Source organism: Mustela lutreola, chromosome 1 (genome assembly GCF_030435805.1).
Source record: "Mustela lutreola isolate mMusLut2 chromosome 1, mMusLut2.pri, whole genome shotgun sequence".
NCBI classification, from domain to species: Eukaryota; Metazoa; Chordata; class Mammalia; order Carnivora; family Mustelidae; genus Mustela; species Mustela lutreola.
Genome location: NC_081290.1, coordinates 232,413,970 through 232,432,441, shown reverse-complemented (window position 1 = coordinate 232,432,441; position 18,472 = coordinate 232,413,970). Strand labels below are relative to the sequence as shown.

Sequence of the window (18,472 nt, the reverse complement as noted above, 5' to 3'; positions counted from 1 at the left end):
TGGGGGAAGGCAGAGGGAGGGCACTCAAGTCTGCTGGGGCAGGAACTGCTGTGACCTCCCCACTCCCTTTCCCCAGCCCCCTTTGCATCCCAGCACAGGGAACCTCCTCCAGGAAGCTTTCCGGACAAAGCCCTCCCTGTTCACCATCCAGCCCAACTGAGGCCCCCCAGGCCACTCTCCCTGCAGCAGCATCAGACAGTCAACCCTCAGTCCCTGAGGTGGCTGTTCCAGCAGGACACAGAGCAGTGATCCCCAGAACTGACTCGCAGCACCGTCGCTGAACCAGACTGTGGAGGGAGAAGCCTGCACGTCATCCTCCGGCACCAAACTGAATGAGCGTGTAGGACCTGAGAGCCTTGGCTGGCTTATTCCTCACCCCTCTCCACCCCACGGAGGCTCCAGGGTTGACCGTGTGAACAGAAGACTTGTGGGGTCAGTAGCTACTAGCTCTTTGGTTCCACCAGGGGAAGGCTAAGGACTCACGCTGAAGCAGGACAGCTGTTTGGTAGACCAAAGGAAGAACTTTCCAGTGGTCTAGGTCAGGAAGCAAGAGACCGATGTACTGGGGAGGGTCAGTGGCTCACGGACAAGTTCGCCTCTGGCCCGCCTCTGGCCCCCCTCTGCATATGGGTCTGGGCTTGGAAGGAGCAGGCTGGCTCTGAGGCAGAGGTACGGGGACAGTGACCCCCAAGGAAGAGGCAGATTTCGGGTCAAGCTAATGAGCCTTCCTCTTGCTTTGGGGGCCACCTGCTTGAAGCCCTGCCCCACCAGGCACCCTAGGCACCAGCCAGGCACCAGGGTGGATGGTAGGGAGGGGGACTCACTTACAACCAAAACTGGGGGCTCAAAGGCTGAGCCACCTCCACCCTGCTCCCACCATTGCTCCCGGCCACCCCCAGGCATGGCTCCTCTGCAGGAACAAAAAGAGGGGACCAGAGGATGGCTGGGGACTGGCAGACGCTGTGAGGCTGCATAAAGGATGAGCAGAGACCTGGGTGCTGTCTCAAGAGGATATAGCTTAGGAGGACTTACTAGGCCCTATTGCCCTGCTTTCACCCTGATCCTCCCTGAGAACCAAGGCCCTGATGGGGGAACCCTATGTCTCCTACACACGGCACCCGACCTGACAATGGCCATGTGCCCAAGACGGCCTTGAGCAAACTGGGCTGCAGGCAGGAGAACATGGGGCAGCAGGATGGGAAATCAGGATGCAGACACTGGCCAAACACAGTGTGGGTAGACACAAGGAAGAAAACCTCCACGCAGGCAGGGAAAAAGAAGGAAGGCAGGGAAGAAGTCAGGCCCAGAGCACTGAAGCCATCAGACGGCAGGTTGTTAGAAGCCAGGTCACGGGGATGAAAAGACTTGAGACAGAGGTTGTGAAAGAAACGGGTCTGCGGGCAGGGAAAACAGCAGGCTCCAGGCAGGACAAGGGAAAGGATGTGTGGAAAACTAGGTTGCAATATGGAAGGCAGCAGGCTGAGAGAATGGAAAGCAGGCTGAGGGCCTGGAAGAAGTTGAGCTGTGGGTGCCAGGGAAAAAGAACCAGAAGCAAGGGGTAGAGGGAGTTGACAGGGGAAGGAACAGGCTCATGGCTCATGGGTGTGACACCACTGGAACAGGGGTGGTTCCAGTCAGGGTGTGGGGAGAACTGTGGGAATCAAGGAATTCAAACCAGGCTGTGGCTCCCTGAGGATTCGAAAAAACTGTCCTCAGACTCTACCTCCTCAGGATCTTGTCTGTGCGGTGTATGTATGGCACGTGTGACAGGAGTGTGGCTGAGACAGGGAGGGAGAGGGGGACATCATTCAATGTGGGGCTTGGTTTCCAATCAAACAGCTCATGTTTCCAGCATCGCTGAGGTATGAGGTCACTAGAAGAGAATACCGTTCGCCCCTTGATGCTCAAAGAGCTCTGCAGAAACCAAGATTTTTCTAGAATGTGACTCTTCCCCAAATGCCTCCAGGTCTTTAACAACAGAAGATGCCTGGGCCGAGGCTTGGGTGTTTGCATATCCTGAATTGCCGGGTGTTGTCCCAATTTCAAATATTCTGTCTGTTGTTCCATAAACCAGCAAATACCAGAATTACCAGCACCTAGGTAGCCAAACCACACCCTCTTGGGATTCCTGTCAGGGCCCAGGGGCTGGCTGCCATTGGGCGAGGACCACTTGGGCAAATCAGCCCAGCTACTGAGGCCTTGATTCCTGTACTTCAAGGACCAAAGCACTGAACTCTGATGCTAACAAATCTGGGTCTGAATCCCAGGCTACTATCTAGAGATTGCCTTAGGCAAGTCACTTGAAGCCTGTTTTCTCCCCTGTGAAATGGGGACAATATTCCTCCTTGCAGGACAACAGTGAGATTAGGTGCGGGGAGGGCTGGGCACCAAACCTCATTCAATAAACATTACCACTTTTTCCTTTTTCTAGTTCTCCTGCCTTTCCCCCTCCGCGCTAAGGGATTAGCAGCTGCTTTTCCAGGTGCCTCAGCCACCCTCCTCCCCTCTGCCCACAATGATGGTCTTGTTCTGCTCCAAGGGGCTCATATAAAGAGGGGGTCAGGGAAATAATATACCGGAACCAAGGGAGACTGAGTGGAGGGGTGAACAGACCCAGAAGTAAGTAATCATAGAGGGAGGCAAAGGAGAGGAGAGGAAGCATTCCCCACAAGGGTCTGTAGGAGCCCAGATTCATTAATAGAGGTGGAGCGTGCAGAGAGAGGGAGGTGACGGTCCCAGTCTGCCTGCTTTGCTCCCTCCATGGCAGCTAGGCCTGTCCAGTGTCCTCAGAAGAGGCGAGGGGCAGGAAGCGCTGGAGTCACTGCTAGGGCAGCGGTAGGAGCTCAGGCTAGAACCCTGGGCTTGGAAACACATTTCTGCTGCCCACCCCTGTGGAACAGCTATGCTCTGTGGCTCCTGAGGCATAGCTGGGACCCACAGGGTCATCACGGAAGGCAGGTTTTCAGCTGAACTTGAGTAAGGGGCTTCTCCCAGGTGGAACTATCCCCTACAGACAGGGGAGTCCCGAGATTCCCACAGAGTGTGGGAGTGTGCACGTAAGGGCTGGCCCGCAGCCAGGGAGGATGAGCAGGGGCTCCTACCAAGGGAGGATTATACCACAAGCCTGTGGAGTCCCACCCCAGCACTTAAGAATCAGGGCAGTAGCACGGACATGCTGACAGCCTTGAAACTCTCTCCAGGGTTGGAAAGAGGAAGGGTCGGACCTCTAATTCAAACCTAGGGGCCCCCATTACTGGCCCCACAGATCCCACACAGAGTTCTCTGGAAAACTGTAAAGCATCACACTGATGGGCATTCTACCTTGGGGAAAGGACTCTGGGGCAGGGTTGGAGGTGAAGGGCAGGAGTCAGGGTGGGAGCCAGCGCTAACTGGTAGGGGGTTGGGGAACCATGCCTGGAAATGGCCAAGAGCTCTGGCTAGGTCCCCAGGCTCCCCCCAGGCTCACTTGGCCCCCAGGCGGTGTAAGGAAGCTGGCAGCTGGCTCATAGCTACTCACGGTCTCAGGGGCCCCGCTCCACGGCCTCTGGCTCTGTTTGATAGAGGATTAGTGTTATGGAAGAAGGAGGTCCAGGCCCAGAGCCAGGACAGTGTGTGTAGTGGTGCATGGTGGGCTGTGGCAGGGACGTACAGAAGATGTTGGGGGCAGGGTGTCGAGGTCTGGGAGGATACCTGGCACATGGACAGAGTGGGCATGGAGGAGGGACAGCCTGTGAAGTGGCGAGGACTGCAGAGGCCACAAATGGGGGCTGTCACCATAGGGCACATCCTTGTGGGTGCCGTGACAAAGCCCAGGCTCAGGCAAGATGGCAGGAGCCCGATGGGATGGCATCCAGGTGCCACAGGGCACAGAAGACTGGACCCAAGAGTCTCTGGCTCTCCCCCACCACTAGCCGTCCTAGGGTCCCGCGATGGGGATGCTCCCGCTGGCAGACACCAGCAGATGTTTGTGAATGGGTGTGTGAGCACATCTGGGCGCCAGTGCTTGCTGTACGGCCAGACCCACTGGGGCCACTTACCCGGATCTCCTTGTAGAGCCGGAGGCAGCTGCTGTTGAGGATGAAGTACCGATCGTGGAAGCCCCCCGAGGGCAGGCCCAGGCCCAGGAGGCTCCGGTCCTCACGGAACTTCATCATGCCATGCTTGGTGTCACCCACGTGGCTGGCTGGGGGAAGACTGGAGTGGCCATGGGCTGCCCTGACCCCCAACCATGGACATGGACACCGAGGGGAGGGTCCCAGGATGAAGGAACCCACTCCAGCCTACCCCAGCTGACAATGAGCCCATGGGCCACTCTCTGCTTTAGCGGCTCTGCCCAGCACCACCAGCTCCTATCCAGGCTCCAGATGAAGGGGAGGCTCCTGCCTGCCCAGCGCTATGGGCACTGGCCCCCCAGAGGCACCACCACCTACCCAGGTAGAGTAGCATGGCTTCCATGGACTGGTGCTTCTTCACCACCAGGTAGCTGTCTGTGCCCAGTCCATGCAAGATGGGCAACACCTTCTCCGCAAAGTGCAGGGGGCGCTCTGTGGGGAGGGCACACCCGCTGTTACTGTGTAACAGGCCTCACAGCGCTGAGGCCTGGTGCACACACGTAGCACCTACATGGCCACAGGCTCCGTCCACGCCCAACACCTACCAGCACCGCCACACCCCAGAGCTTGAGGCTCCACACATCTGGCTGTGACCAAAGCCGACCCAACCCACACATCCAAATCCAAGCCAGTGATCTTTCCTGTGTGTCCCCATCAAGGAAAACACCACCCGCCAAACCGCTCAAGCCAGAAACAAAGCCTCCCCATCTTCCCTCCATATGTTGAATCTCTTTGCTTCTGTCCATCACTATTGACACAGTGGCCCACGTAACCATTTGTCCTTGGACTAATACCGTGGCCTTCCATGTGGTCCATAGCATGAGTCTCCTTCCCCGCCCCCACCTCTCCTTACCCAACAAGGAACAACCTCTCCCTACCCAACAATAAGGAACAACCTCTCCAAACTCCCATCGCTAACCCTTTAGTGGCCTTGCATTGTGGTCAGGCCCAGTGACTGCCTCTGTGTCTATCTCCCGCCCCACCCCGTGACACAAGCCCTTCACTGTCACCTCAAGCTCCTCGAAAGGGTAACGTCCATGACTACCACAGGGCCTTTGCCTGTGCCATTCCCACTGCCAGGAGGCACTTTTCTCTCCCTTTAGCATGTAACTCCTACTCTTCTTCACCTCCTAGCACAGGGACGTAAAGCCAGAGAGCCTGTTGTGAGCTCCAGCAGTGCTGTGGCCCTTTCCTGCAAAGCGGTCCTCACAGCCTCAGTTGAATGGTTGTCCCGGTGATCATGGCATTGCTGTCCATTCCAGACCACACTAACCCCTGTGAGGCGAGGGACTGTGTCTGGCCCCCCAACCTGGTGGGTGGCACTCAACAAATCACAGGAAAACAGATGAACAGATACACCCTCATCCACCACCCTTCGGGGCACCTGGGTGGCTCAGACCTTAAGTTTCTGCCTTTGGCTCAGGTTGTGATCCCAGGGTCCTGGGATTGAGCCCCGCATCGGGTTCCCAGCTCACCAGGAAGCCTGCTTCTCCCTCTCCCACTCCCCCTGCTTCTGTTCCCTCTCTTGCTGTCTCTTCGTCAAATAAATAAATGAAATGTTTAAAAACAAACCACCCTTCACCCTAAAATGCCCTTATCACCCCCTTCACCACCATGGCTCCCTCACACCGCCATCTCCAGCAGCCTCAGGAATACCACCACATCCGACCCTGCCCCATCCCTCTTGCACTCATCACCACCTCCTACTCCCTTCATCACCAATGCCATTATCAAATTCAGCATCCCCACCCTTGCAAGCAACATCACTCTGACACCAAGAAAGCATGGTCATAGCTGACGCCACCTACCTCCTTCATGGTCCTTCCTATCAGCCACATCACAGCCATCCCCTCAATCCCTGCCAGCACACTATCACCTCCGTCACTGAGATGACAGTGTGACAGCAATACCCATCATCCAAAACCCCCTTGACCACCACTGTTGGACACTGAGGGCAGGGGAAGACAGACTGGGGCCACCGCCCAGACAGGTACAGGCCATGCCACACTCCGCGCCAATCCTGGGGGCCACCCACCTGCCTCCTCCCTCTCATTGACCTCGAAGCAGGTCCAGTAGTCTCTCTCCCTGATGCCCACGTTCCTGCGGTCCAGGATCTCCAGGGTGAGCTCCTCAGCCGTCATGGATGCCGGGATCTGCAGTGGCCGAGGAGAGAGAGGTCAGCCCACCCTGCCCCTGCCCCTGCTTTGCCACAGCTTTGTTGTGTGATCCAGGGGCTGAGCCCAGCCCTCCGGTCCTCTGGAGTCCTGGGATGCTGGGGGAGTGTCTCTGAGTGGGCCTGAGGAGCTGGGTGGGGACGAGGCAGTGAGACAGGCTCAGGCACCAGCCACATACAGGTTCCAAACTAGGGCTCCCCCTTGGGATGGAGGCTCTGGTCCCCTGGTCTCCTGAGGCTATGCCTGGCCCAGCCTGACTCTTTGGAACCCTTGGTGGCTAGGTCCCAAGCCCCCACCTTGACATGCTGTTCTGTGTCTGCCTTCTTCTCCTCCAGGTACACTGTGCAGATGAAGTCACCCGCATGCTGTGAGGAGACAGGGCTCAGCTAGAGGTCTGGGCAGTGGGTGCAGGCAGCTGTCCCGAGCCCCCACCCCCAGGCCCTTTCACCTGGGTCCCACTGGCAGTGCCAGCCACACGCATCTTCACAATGGCAGTGATCTCCTCCCGCTGCTTCCTCAGTTCCTCCTCATCTACCTGGGGGTGGGGAGAGACACACAGAGACAGATGACCGCTGCCACCCGAGAGGCTCGTCCCCACCCTCCATTGCCCGCTAGCTGGAGACGCACACTGAACACCACCACATAGTGGCCTATGAGGTCTTCCACCACTCGGCCAGCCTTGTAGTCCTGCCCGTCAGTCTGGAAGAGCGTGGGCCCAAATACAATAGCCAAGTTGTGTGTGTTCATCTGGTTTGTGTCTGAGAAGCACTGGACGCTGGACAGGGGAAGACAGAAGGCTTGAGTGAGAAGTCCAGCCCAGAACTTCCCCACTTCCCCCTCCCAGTTCCAAGCAGGTCCGTGACCAGCTCCTGGAGTCAGGCCAGGGAAGGTCCTGGTCAGAGTGCACTGCTAGTTAGGGAAATGGGTACGGTCTTCCTGGCCACGTCTTGGGTCCTGGGGAGGAACAGAGCTGGGAAGCTGGGATACCTAGCCAAGGTCCCCTGGGTCCTAGCTGAAACCTCCTCTATTCCTCCACCCTGCAGATCCTCCCCCCATCCCACCATCCTGTGCAGGAAGTTGGGAGACAAAGGGTCCAAGATCAGGGCACAACAAAAGTCAACATTCAGTTCCCAGACCTACGGGGTTCTGAGGAGAGAGCAGTCGGCCAGGTTGGGAGAAGAATCTTTTCCACCCCATCCCCCCGCAGCCATATAATAGTAACATTCCTCACCAGTACAGGTGGCTGATAAGGGCCTTCACTGTGGCACGGTTGACTGGAGGCAGGCGTGCCAAGAGCTCTCGGTACCTAGAGATCTTCTCCTCCTCATCCTCAATCTCTGGGTGGGGAGAGAGAGATCAGGTCAAGAAGTCCCCATCTCCCCCCCCCCCCCCCCCCAGCCATCTCCCCTGTCCCAACCCTCTGGCTGTTCTGCCTCTAATCCTTGGGGACAGCATTTCCTGGTTCTGTTTAGAGTACAATCAAAGGAGAAGCAAAGGAAGGGAGGGGAACTGGAGCTTGTCCCCTGGGGCATGCCTCATCCACGTGTCCAACCCCGTGGATGGTGAGTGGAAGGGAGGGAATCCTGGGACAGCAGTGGCCAAGCCAGCAGCACCAGCCCGAGTCTTAGGCTGGACAAGGGCTGCGGGGCCCACCTGAAGTGTCCAGCCAGGCCAGGCGCTGGGCGCGAGTGAAGAGCCCATCGGGCAGGTCTCGCAGGAAACGCTTGAGTGCTGAGGATACATCATCCACGTGCTGCTCACCCTCCTTGAGGCGCACAGACCTAGCGTCCTGCCGCAGGCTCTCCAGCAGCCGCTGGGTCTTTGACGTCTGCCCACACTTGCGGTAGATGCCCTCCGAAGTCAGGCCTGAAGAGAGGTGGGACTGAGCCAGGGGCGGAGCCTCACAGCTGCTGTAGGAGGCATCCTGGGAAGGTGGGGCTTGGCCTAGAGGGGGCAAATGGGAGGGACTCTCCCTGGGTGGGGCGGGGCCTGTGCCAAGGGGGCAGGGCTCACCACACTGCGTGATGTAGTCCACACAGCGGTACACAATCACAGGGATATCCGAGTCTCCGAGCTGCTGCTCTGACAGCGTGTCCCCGGAGCTGGCCGCTGCTTTCTGGATGGCCCCCAGCCAGCCTGTGAAGTCCAGCCGTCGCTCCCCCTGGATATACAGCGTCCTGGGTGGGGAAAGTCGGTCACTTGGGGGCTTACCCCTGCCCGACCCCTCCCAAGTCTCTCAGACTACCACAGGCTTCTGAAAGAGAGCTCTGCCCCAGGAGTCCAGGGCTCACCTCCTTCGCTCCACCAGCACCAGCACCTGGTTCTCGCTGTCCCCTTGGACGGCTGTGGAGGGACCGGTCAAGGTGAGGCCCTGTTCATGGTCCCCAACCGACTCCCTCCAGAGGCTCTCTGGGTACACACATCCCTGGGACCCACCCCCCAATACACGGAGTTGCTGAGATATACCCCAAGGGCAGGAGAGGACATAGGAGGGCAGGCTGGCTCCTTCTGGCCAGGCCAGGGTAGAGTGCAGACTACCAGGAAGGGGCTGGGGGCCTGGGGGCCCAGGAGAGGGTGCCCTGGAATTTAGGGGCCCAGGGCTGGGTCCACGCACAAAGCTCCTGCAGTTTCCGAAGTTGTAGCGGCTCCTCACAGGGCCCCTCTGGGAAGACAGCTCGGAGCTCAGAGCCAGTGAGGGAGAACCAACCCTCCTGGGCCCGCTGTAGACTCAGGCCAGCTTTGTAGGGTAGGCGCCCAAGCCGTTCAAAATCCCGGGCCAGTAGATCTTCAGCCAGGGGAGGTATGAATGCCTGGTAGGGAGGCCAGGAGAAAGGGGAGGTAGCCGAGGAGGCTGCATCAGCCCATGGCACTGCATGTCTGGGACCCCCCAGCTCTCTGGCTTGTGGGCACGCACCCATTTCCCACCCAGCTGCCTCCTCTCTCTTCCTCAGGGCAGAACGCACCACTGTTCAGGACCTCGGGTATCAGACCCCACTTCGTACCCACTCCGATGTGTCCTCCCCGGACAACATTCCCAGACACCTTCAGGGAATGCCCTCCTCTCCGCTGTTGCAGCTCTGATTACAGTATTGTCACTGTCTAGGCCCCATCTGTCTCTCCCACCAGCAAAGGAACCACTGAAGGGCCAGGACCAAGACTGGTTCAGCTGGGTCCCCAGGGCTCAGAGGGCTGACCATCAGAAGGGTCACAGAAGACTGATCAAGGAACAAGTAAGTAAGAGTCACAGGCCCTCATAGCACAGGGGGACCCCATGGGGCACCTGGCTCTGGTCCCCAGGGGTGAGCAGCCTCCTGCCTCCTTCCTCCAGAACAAGGAGCTCACTCCTTCTGGAGTCAGTACTGTCCATTCTAAGATGGCTCTGTTACTGATTATTAAACATGTACTGAGCACCTACAGAGTGCAAGGCCCACAAGACCTTCTTCCACAGGTCTCCTGACCTCTCTCCCCGCTAGGTAACTATAGATTGTCAGGCCCTTGGCCCAAGAAGCCTGCCTTATGTCTGCTCCCTGCATTCATGAGATAGGGGAGCTGGGGTACATGGAAACAGCCAGGAAGTCCTACCCTGGGCCATCAGGCTCCCCACACCTGCCCACTAACCCAGGCCCACCTTAGCAATGCACTTGACCCACTCACGAGCCAGCTCTGCACTCTCCAGCCCAAACAGGTACAGCCGCTCTCCCTCTGTGTACACCTCAAAGGTGTGCTCAAAGCTGTAGATACACAAGCCAGGATTCAGGCCCAGCCAAGACCCACCCGTGATGCCCTGCCTCCACCCCCTGCCCACTGACTTTTCCTTGGCCCCCGAAGAAGTGGTGGGAAAGCCCTAGACTGGGGCCTCAGGAGACCCAGCTCCCAGGTTGCTGCTGCATGACCCTGGGAAGGTTCTGGCCCTCTCTCGGCCCATTTCTATTTCCTCAATCGTGGGGGGAGGGGTTTTCATTGCCTTATGGCAATAACTGTGATTCTGTGATTCTGCCCCAGGGGTGCTCACCCGTGGGTGTCAGGAGGGGGTACTGCCAGGCACACAATCTCGCTGGCCCGAATCTCACCGTTGGGGGTCACTGCCCGCTCATTCTCATAGTAGCTCAAGACCCCGTCGCTAAGGACACACCAGCGTCGGCTGAACTCTGGAGAGAAGGTGGGCAGGGAGCCATGAGGGAGCCTCCCTCCTTCCCCTGAAAACCACCTCTGTATCCTCCCTGGGCCCCTACTCCCACCTGACCCATGTTCTCTTCATTCTAACTCACAAGTTTCCCCCAGTTCCATACTCCTCCCTGCAGCCTGCCACCCCAGCCCAGCTCACACCTCTCCCCTGGACTACTGCAGTAACTTCTTCACTGGTTCCTAGCCTCACTTCTCCTAAGATTCAAAAGCGAGGTAAAACCAGACTCCATCCTTCCTCTGCTCAACACCTTTCCATGCCCTCCTCTCCTTATCCTATACCGCTAAGGCTGGCATTCAAAGCCCTGCTGGGTCTGCCCCCACTTACCTCTCCAGTCACCTCTCTGACTACTCCTGGGCACCCCACATCCCCACTTTTGTTCACCTTGTTCCCTCCACCCACACCTTCCATTCCTCAAGTCCAGCCCGTATGCCGTAGGAAGCTTCCATAGCTACCCCGCGCTCTCACCCTCCCCTGCCAGTGGTACACGTTGCTCTACACTCTGTCTCCTCCTATAATGGCTCTGAGGAAACTGACAAGAGCCCAGAAAGGAAAAGAAATGGGAATCTGGACCAGGGAAGGCAGGAGAAAGAACACAAGGTCAAAGCCATGCAAGCTCATAGAGTTCACAGCTTTGAGCTTCACATTGTCTCAGAGCTTCCTGGCACCCAGGGCAAAAAGGATGACTCAGGCAGTTACATAAATGACATTATCAGGCAAAGGGAGGTAGACTAGGGGCAGTGCCTGGGGGGCAGTGAGGTGGTGAACAGCACAGAGCGCCAACGAAATCTCTTTGGGTGCTAGTAAGCTTAACAGAGGGTGCTGAGGGATACAGAGAGCGATGATCTCAACAATCTTCTCAAAGCAGACACTGTCTCTTGTCCTGTCTGCAAGGATATGACCTCTGTCCTCTGACAGCAGGTGTCCCAGAGCCATCCCCCAGGCTGGGCCCCTCGAGGAGCACCAACCCTGCCTCCGTTACCCTTCGTCCTGCAATGTCTGCCAAGTGCCCACCACACTAGGAGCTGTTCTCGGTGCTGGGGCTACAGTGCGGGCAAAGGAAGCTAATATTCCAATGGTGCACAGAGAAACACCAGACACATCTATAAACAGACAAATTAATGTTAGCTAAGTGCTGTGAAATTAGGGCAAAAGAAGGGTAAATAGGGCATGCTATTTTGGATAAAATGGTCATGGATGAAGTCTCTAAGGAGTAACATTTAAACAGAGACCGGACTGAAGCGAGGGACTGGTCACGCAGATATTCTGCAGAAAAGCCCATTAGGCGGGGGCAGAGCAAATGCAGAAGCCCTGGCGGAAGTGAATACATGTGGCTGAGAAAGAGCAAAGAGGCCAGTAATGCTGCAGCACAGTAAGTGAGGGGGGAGGGGTCACAGGTCATGGGGTAGGAGGGCTGACAGTGCAGGTCCTTGCGGGATGTAGGAAGGACTGAAGGTCGCACTGAGTGGGGGAGCAAATGGAAGGCAGAGATGATAAAGGGATGGGCTCTATGCTTAGCTCTGTCTGGCTCCAAATGCCAGCTGCCCAGCACCCAGCAGGTGCTCAGTAATGGCTTTTTTTAGCCTAAAGGAACTCTAGCAGTGACTTGCTCTGCAGTGCCAGGCCCTGCTCCTACCCCTACTGGCTCGCTTAGGAAGCATCTACTGTGTCCCAGAGATGACATCTCAGAAGCCCTCTTAGGATGACTCTGCCAGAGTACACTTGGTACCTTCATGAGCCCACCAGCCCAGCCTGCCCTGGCTGCTCTGGCCCCGCCACCATGCCAGAATGCCCTGGCAGCAATGGGGTCTGGCCTGGCACCCACCTTCCCGGGCACGGCGGTCCTGCAGCAACTTGCCGGCCGAAGCGGTCTTGTAGAGAAAGCCACTGTGGCTCACAGTTGGCAAGACAACTGAGTAGTGCTTTTCCAGGGGCTTCACTGAATCCAGCCGAGGTACCTCTTTAGGAAAGGTTTTGGGGGCAGGGGGAGGAATGGCTGCTCATGCTCGCCATCCCAGGTACCCCCCTCACCCCCACCTGGGTTGAGCATCCAAGCTTACATTCAAGTCACCAGCCCCCTGTCACCCTCAGGCTCTCATTGCCACATCCTGGGCTCTGCCCAAGTCATCCTCCACCTCTCCCCACTTGTGCAAATTCCACAGCCCAGCTTCAGTACCTCCCCTGCAAGGAAGCCCTCCTGACTCCCCAACCTAGCCCACCCTGTTCTCTCTGCTGAGGCACAGAGTAAGCACACTAGAATGAGGGGTCTTAGGCAAACTCACTAACAATCCCCAGAAGGAGGTTTGTCCCACACAGTGCAAAGCCTAGGGAAGCAGCCCGGCTCCAGCCCTCCTCCCAGCAGTCCCAAAGCCCAAGCCAGCTGGGTGGTCTCCTGTGTCTCCCTGGCCACCTGGGCTTGCTCCAGCACAGCACACCCCACCCACCCGTGGCCTTGAGCCGAGCTCTGGCCGCCGAGCTCCACCCTCAGTCCTAGGATATGGCCCCAGAGGCCAGCCCTGAGCCATGACCAGCAGGGCTTATCCCCACCGTCTCCTCCTCACCCAGCTGGAGAGTGACAGCCAAATGGGACCCAACTCCAGCCTGTGACAGAGCCCCGCCCAGACAAAGCAGCGGACAAGGCTGCCATCATGGGTCACCCGCACACGGAGAAATGCAATCCCCACACAGCGACTCAGACACTCTGTGGCTGCACAAACCCCAAAGCCCTCAACGCCCCCAGGGATAAGGAAACCCAGATCCACAGTGGCTCAGAGATGCACAGACACTGGAGCACAGATACCACCATGAAGGCCTGCACTGCAGGTCAGGGAGGGACCCACAAGTCCTGAACGAGAGACGTAGGGACAGACACAAAAAAAAACACACAGGAAGGGGAAGCCAGACGCACCAATCAACACTGACATGGCAACCCAAACCACACACTGCTTGCCGGGGCCCCTCACAGAGCTGCACTCACGGCTCGAGTGCGTGTGTATTGGGGGCCTCACAGCACCCCCATCACAGGGCCAGGCCATGGCAGCAGGGAGGCACATCCCTCGAGGTAGACCGTCCCACTGGTCACTCACCCGTGGTCCGGTTGTTCCGAAGGAATTCCATCTGCAGTATCTGGCCGGCCTGCTCGGCAAGAGCCAGGGGCGTGGGAGCTTCAGGGTCCCCTGAGAAGCAGTTGACCCCGGCCCCACAACCCAGAAGAGCCTGGGTCTCAGCCAGGTCTGTGGTAGTGACTGCAGCACACAGAGCCTGGGAGGAGGGAGAAAGGGGGAGGGGAGGGTCAGCCTAAGCTTAAGTGGGGAGCCAGTGGGCATGGGGGAGCTGGGGGGAGGAGAGGAAGGTAGAAGAAGGAGTCACCCAAGTCTGGAAGCCCAGCCTCAGGTTCAAAGAGAAGAGCCAGGAAGGAAGACATAGAGAGAGGAGAGGGGGAGGATGAGAAGGGCCAAGGGCATAGGGGGGTGGGTAGGGGCCGCTCCGCAGAGGCTGGGGGTCCCGGTGGTGCAGGGCTCACCCCTACTAGCAGCCTCTGGGACCCAATCAGCTGCCAAGCCTGTTCTCTAGAGGATCTCACGCTCCTTCTGCCTTGTGGAAGGCCAGAGGGGGGTGCTTTGTAGCTCATTCCTCCCACATTTGAATTCCTCACTGCCTGCCCAGCCCTCCCGACCAATGGGAGTCCCTGCCCCTCCTAGCTGGCGGGCTAGACTGGGCTGGGCTGGGGGCTGGACGCCTGGGTTCCTGGGAGGTGGAGGCCTGGCTCCCACTGGGCGTCCAGCCGGCCTGAGCCTGCTTGGGTGGGGCCGCTTGGGGGGAGGGGGTGAAGGCCAATCAGAGGTCACAAGTGGCATCCCCCTGCCTCAGAGCCGGCTGCCTCCCACTCAGGCTGAGCCAGACCAGGACCCAGGGCTTGGCTCCCAGCCTGTCAGGGCCTGAGGCCCGTGTGGGGCCTCAGCTTGAGTGGGGTGTGGATGGGGGTGGGTCAGAGCAGCCAGCTGTTTTTCATGAGCCTGACAGGAAATAGCATCCCCATCAAGTTCACTCCTTTTGGCAGGATTCACAGGAGCAAGACGGTTCAGGAGACAGAGGAATCAGGAGGGGAGGGAGGCAGACAGATGCTGGGGATGTGGACTTGGCCCAGGGGTCAGGCCTGACTCCTCCTTGATATGCTACAATTCTCCCTTGGCTTAGGCAGGGCCCTTCCACCCTCTGGGCCTCAGTTTCCCCATATGCCAACTCATCATCACTGTGAGCTGATCAAAGAGATGAGCTGCGAAAGAGAGAGCAATAGAGGGGGGTAGAAAAAAAAGTGGGTGGTCTCCAGGGGTCCCAGAGGCCCAGTGCCCTGACCTTGTCCAGTTCCTCCTGGTTGCCGAAGAGCGGGTGGTAGCGGCGGTACTTGCCCTCACGGTATTTGGCCTCCAGGTGGTGCCGCCGGGCACCAGGGCTGCTGTTGGGCTGCAGAGCCTCACTGGGGGGCACGTTGGCTGCCCAGAAACGGTTCCCCGCACCATTGCCCAGCTGTAAGAAGAGCTGTGGATGGGGGCAAGAGGTCAGATGGGCAGTCCATGGCCCGGCCTGAGTGTCTGGTAAAATCTGAGGTTGTCAGGAGAGGGGCTGGGCGAGCCAGGCCACCCACCCACTTTCCCATCAGGGAAGGTGAGGGGCAGCCTGGCTGGTCAGTGGCTATGAGCTCCTCAGCTCAGTGACAGGACGAGAGGCAGACAGTCCAACAGCGGGATGCCCCAAGCCCGGTGCCTGGCTGGAGCCCTTGCTATTTCCCCAACCAGGTCCCACATCTGGAACTCCGCATTCCTGAGGCTATCACGGCCTGGGTGAGGGTGGGGGGCGGGGTAGCTAACCTGTCCGCCAATAGGGTAAGGATTGTGGAAACCTCTCCTGTCCTTGACATTCCTTTCTGGGCTCAGGGGAGGAGGGGTAGGTGCACCTGCTGGGGGCGCAGATGCAGGGGTCCAGCCATCAGGAGCCTAGTTTATTAATCCTTGCCCTCTGCTGATCATTTGTCCCACAGCCATTTCCTGGGCCCCCCATCCTGCTTCTGTGTCAGGTCCTGTGTGGGGCGCTGGGCCACAGAAGAGAATAAAGCAGAAACAGACCCTGCCACCACTGACTCACTCAGTGACTGTGGGCAAGCCATCTTCTCTCCCTGCACCTCAGTGTCCTCATCTATAAACTGGGGATTCAAAGCCTAACCCACAGGGGTTGATGTCACAGCCAAACCACACTGGGGCCTGCAGCTGGACGGGGCAACAGGGAGGCCCTGCGTGGTCAGCCTCCCGCTGCAGGTTCTCCTCTGTAACTGCACGCCCCCAGGGCAAACCCCACGGAGACAGGAACATATGCACATTAAGTGTACCCCCAGACATCCGTACATGCATGCAGAAGAAGTAAAGAGTTCAGACTCTGCACGACAGTTTCTGCTCCATATGTCTTCCTCTTTTTTTTTTTTTTTTTCTAACTACCCCTTTAAAACTGTAAAAAAATTCTTAGCTCATGGGCCAGTTTGCTGACTCTGCCAAAAATCGCCTTTTCCAAAATCCCCACCCACTAGATGATCCCAAAGCTCTCTGCTAGCTTCAGGGGGCCAAGGTCTATGAGGGGGGCAGGGTGGAGACCCAGGCAGCGGTGGAGTGGAGCAGATCCCAAGTGCAGGCGGCAAGCAAGGCCTCCCCACCTCGATGAGTGTTTCCGTCCACACCTTCCTGTCCATCTTCAGGCTCCGCACCTTGGAGACGCCAGCGCCCAAGCCTCGGTGCTCCCCTGCAGACAGAGGGCCCTCACCTTCACAAGAGCACTTACCTTCCTGACCTCCCTGCCTCCCCGTGAGCCCAGGCAGGGGCAGACAGTGGGGAGCAGCTTCCAGTGCTAGCCACGCACACCCCTGCTCCAGGCACCAGGGAGCTGAAGTCACGGGTGTCCTGCAGCAGTAACCTACCCCCTCTACCCCCCTACAAGCAGGCCATTTTGCACAGCCCAACCACAGTAGTCTTTTTGATCTTTTTTTTTTTTTTTTTTAAAGTAAACTCTATGCCCAACATGGTGCTTGAACTCATGACCCCCAACCCTGACCCCCACTCTGAGATCAAGAGTCAGATACCAACTGAGCCAGCCAGGTGCCCCCAGTGTGATCACCTTAAAATTCAAATCCCGTTTTTCCAAATCCCTTCTTTAGACTCCTCAATGGCACCCCAGAATTAGATCTAAATTTCTCCTGCACTCTCATCTCAGAATTCCGCCCCCCCAATTCCAATCCTGATCAGCCATACTCTCCTCCCTCTTCTAATCAGCTGACCTATTCCTGCCTCAGGGCCTTTGCACTGACAATTCTTTCTTCCCCCATCTCCCCAGGACTGGCTCCCTCCTCACATTCAGGTCTCAGCTGATAGATCATCTCCTCAGAGAGGGCTTCCTGACAAACACATTCTGTGCCTAGGACTTTATTACCTGATACTTCTATTGGTTCATATGTGTACTTTCTGCCTCTCCCCACTAGAATGTCAGCTGCCAGAGGGCAGGAACCTTGACTGTCTCCTTTAGGGTATAGCCTCTGTATGTGCTTAGAACAAAGTCTGGCACCAGTGAGCACTTAGGACATCTCTGTGGAATGAGAGGGCAGGGTGAGCTTTGGCTGAAGGGAATGTAGCCTTCCTCAGCTACAGGTCCCAGGAAGGAGCCCTGTCAGAGGGAGGAGGCTGGGGCACTAGGAGCGCCAAGCACCATCTTGTTCTGGCTTCAGCCTCAACCCACCCCCTGCAGTCTCCTAGGGAGCACCTCACCCACACCAGTCACCCGTACCCCTCCACGAGCGGAAACCTTTCTAAATCAAGTCATTTCTTTCCTGCATGCAGACCTCCTGGCCCCAGGCCTCCTGGATGTTTGCTCTCGCTCAGTGCCTTCCCCAGAACTATCCCCTGCCCCAGATCCCCATCTCAAGCTGCCCAAAGCTGCTCCCTGGGCATTAGCAGCTCCGCTGAGGGCCAAACCCCAACACCTCACAGTGTCCAGCACAGCACAGACCCTCAGTAACTGCCGGGCAGAGAGATGAATGCATCTTGGGCCCCAGCGTGTCTTCCTCACCCTACTCATCAGATCTGTCACAGGGACTCTGACACCACAGATCCTGTATGTCTCTTGAATCTTCTCCACTGCTTCCCCAGACCAGGCCTCGGCCTGCTCCTCTCTCTCATGGAGCCATCAACAGCCTCCCCACTGGTCTCCAGTCTCACCCCTCCAACTCAGGTCCCACCCGCCACCGGAGTCTGAGGCCCGGATCTGACCGCAGCCCTCCCACCCCGGCCTCCCATCTCCTCCCATGGCCTCCCATTGCACGCAGATCCCTGCCAGCCCCTCCTGTCTCGTTCCCCTACACTTCTCTGATGGGACGGGGGTGGGGAGGGGTGCTGGACCCCAACTGGCCTGGGCTCAGTTGGGCAAGATTCACTTGCCAGGCCATGCTATGCACCATTCCCCCTCCCCGTGCCTCAGTGTCCTACTCATGGCATATGCAGCTGAACCCCTGCATTGCACCCTCCGGACTACGGGCTAATCATGGTGGGAGAGGCCTGGTGCATAGACGCAGCTTCATGGACAAGGATCTGACTAGCATCTTGGCTCCGGCCGCTCTAGCCAGATAGGCCCCCAGCCACACTGACACACCAGCCCTGTCATGCCTCAGCCTGGCACGCCAGCCCCACACACCTGCACAGCGTTTGCAGATGACGATGCAGAGGTTGATGGAGGCCCAGTCGGGCTGGGCAGCCCCACAGTCAGCGCAGAACCTGTTGGGGGCCACGGCCCAGATGCGCTCGGCCACCTCCGAGGTAGACAGGGCCTCAGCGATGGCTCCCTGCATGGCCTCCAGCCACTGTTCCTTCTCTAGCTCCGATTCAGCCGAGAAGCTGGGGACACAGGAGTGGGGGGTGGGGCTGGTGGGAGAGGGCTCTGAGAGATTGGGGGGCAGCGTGAAGAGGTGCAGC

General features: G+C 58.1%; 1 protein-coding gene across 7 annotated transcripts in view; it reads right to left on the bottom strand.

Annotated features, from left to right (window-relative positions):
- ARAP1 (ArfGAP with RhoGAP domain, ankyrin repeat and PH domain 1) overlaps window positions 1-18,472 on the bottom strand; it is a 62,324-nt gene that overhangs the window by 3,515 nt on the left and 40,337 nt on the right. For 4 of the 7 annotated variants that reach the window (XM_059133432.1, XM_059133440.1, XM_059133476.1 and 1 more), the window contains 19 exons: window positions 18,195-18,394; window positions 16,171-16,256; window positions 14,826-15,008; window positions 13,556-13,730; window positions 12,295-12,429; window positions 10,299-10,434; window positions 9,915-10,017; window positions 8,901-9,096; window positions 8,578-8,629; window positions 8,300-8,463; window positions 7,940-8,152; window positions 7,518-7,623; window positions 6,914-7,061; window positions 6,735-6,821; window positions 6,583-6,651; window positions 6,148-6,265; window positions 4,431-4,544; window positions 4,038-4,183; window positions 3,518-3,550 (listed from right to left, as the gene is read on the bottom strand). In XM_059133432.1, the coding sequence (XP_058989415.1) occupies window positions 3,518-3,550; window positions 4,038-4,183; window positions 4,431-4,544; window positions 6,148-6,265; window positions 6,583-6,651; window positions 6,735-6,821; window positions 6,914-7,061; window positions 7,518-7,623; window positions 7,940-8,152; window positions 8,300-8,463; window positions 8,578-8,629; window positions 8,901-9,096; window positions 9,915-10,017; window positions 10,299-10,434; window positions 12,295-12,429; window positions 13,556-13,730; window positions 14,826-15,008; window positions 16,171-16,256; window positions 18,195-18,394 (2,464 nt within the window). Of the gene's footprint in view, window positions 288-3,517; window positions 3,551-4,037; window positions 4,184-4,430; window positions 4,545-6,147; window positions 6,266-6,582; window positions 6,652-6,734; window positions 6,822-6,913; window positions 7,062-7,517; window positions 7,624-7,939; window positions 8,153-8,299; window positions 8,464-8,577; window positions 8,630-8,900; window positions 9,097-9,914; window positions 10,018-10,298; window positions 10,435-12,294; window positions 12,430-13,555; window positions 13,731-14,825; window positions 15,009-16,170; window positions 16,257-18,194; window positions 18,395-18,472 lie in introns of all 7 variants that reach the window. The other 3 variants (XM_059133459.1, XM_059133467.1, XM_059133449.1) reach the window with 3 other exon arrangements.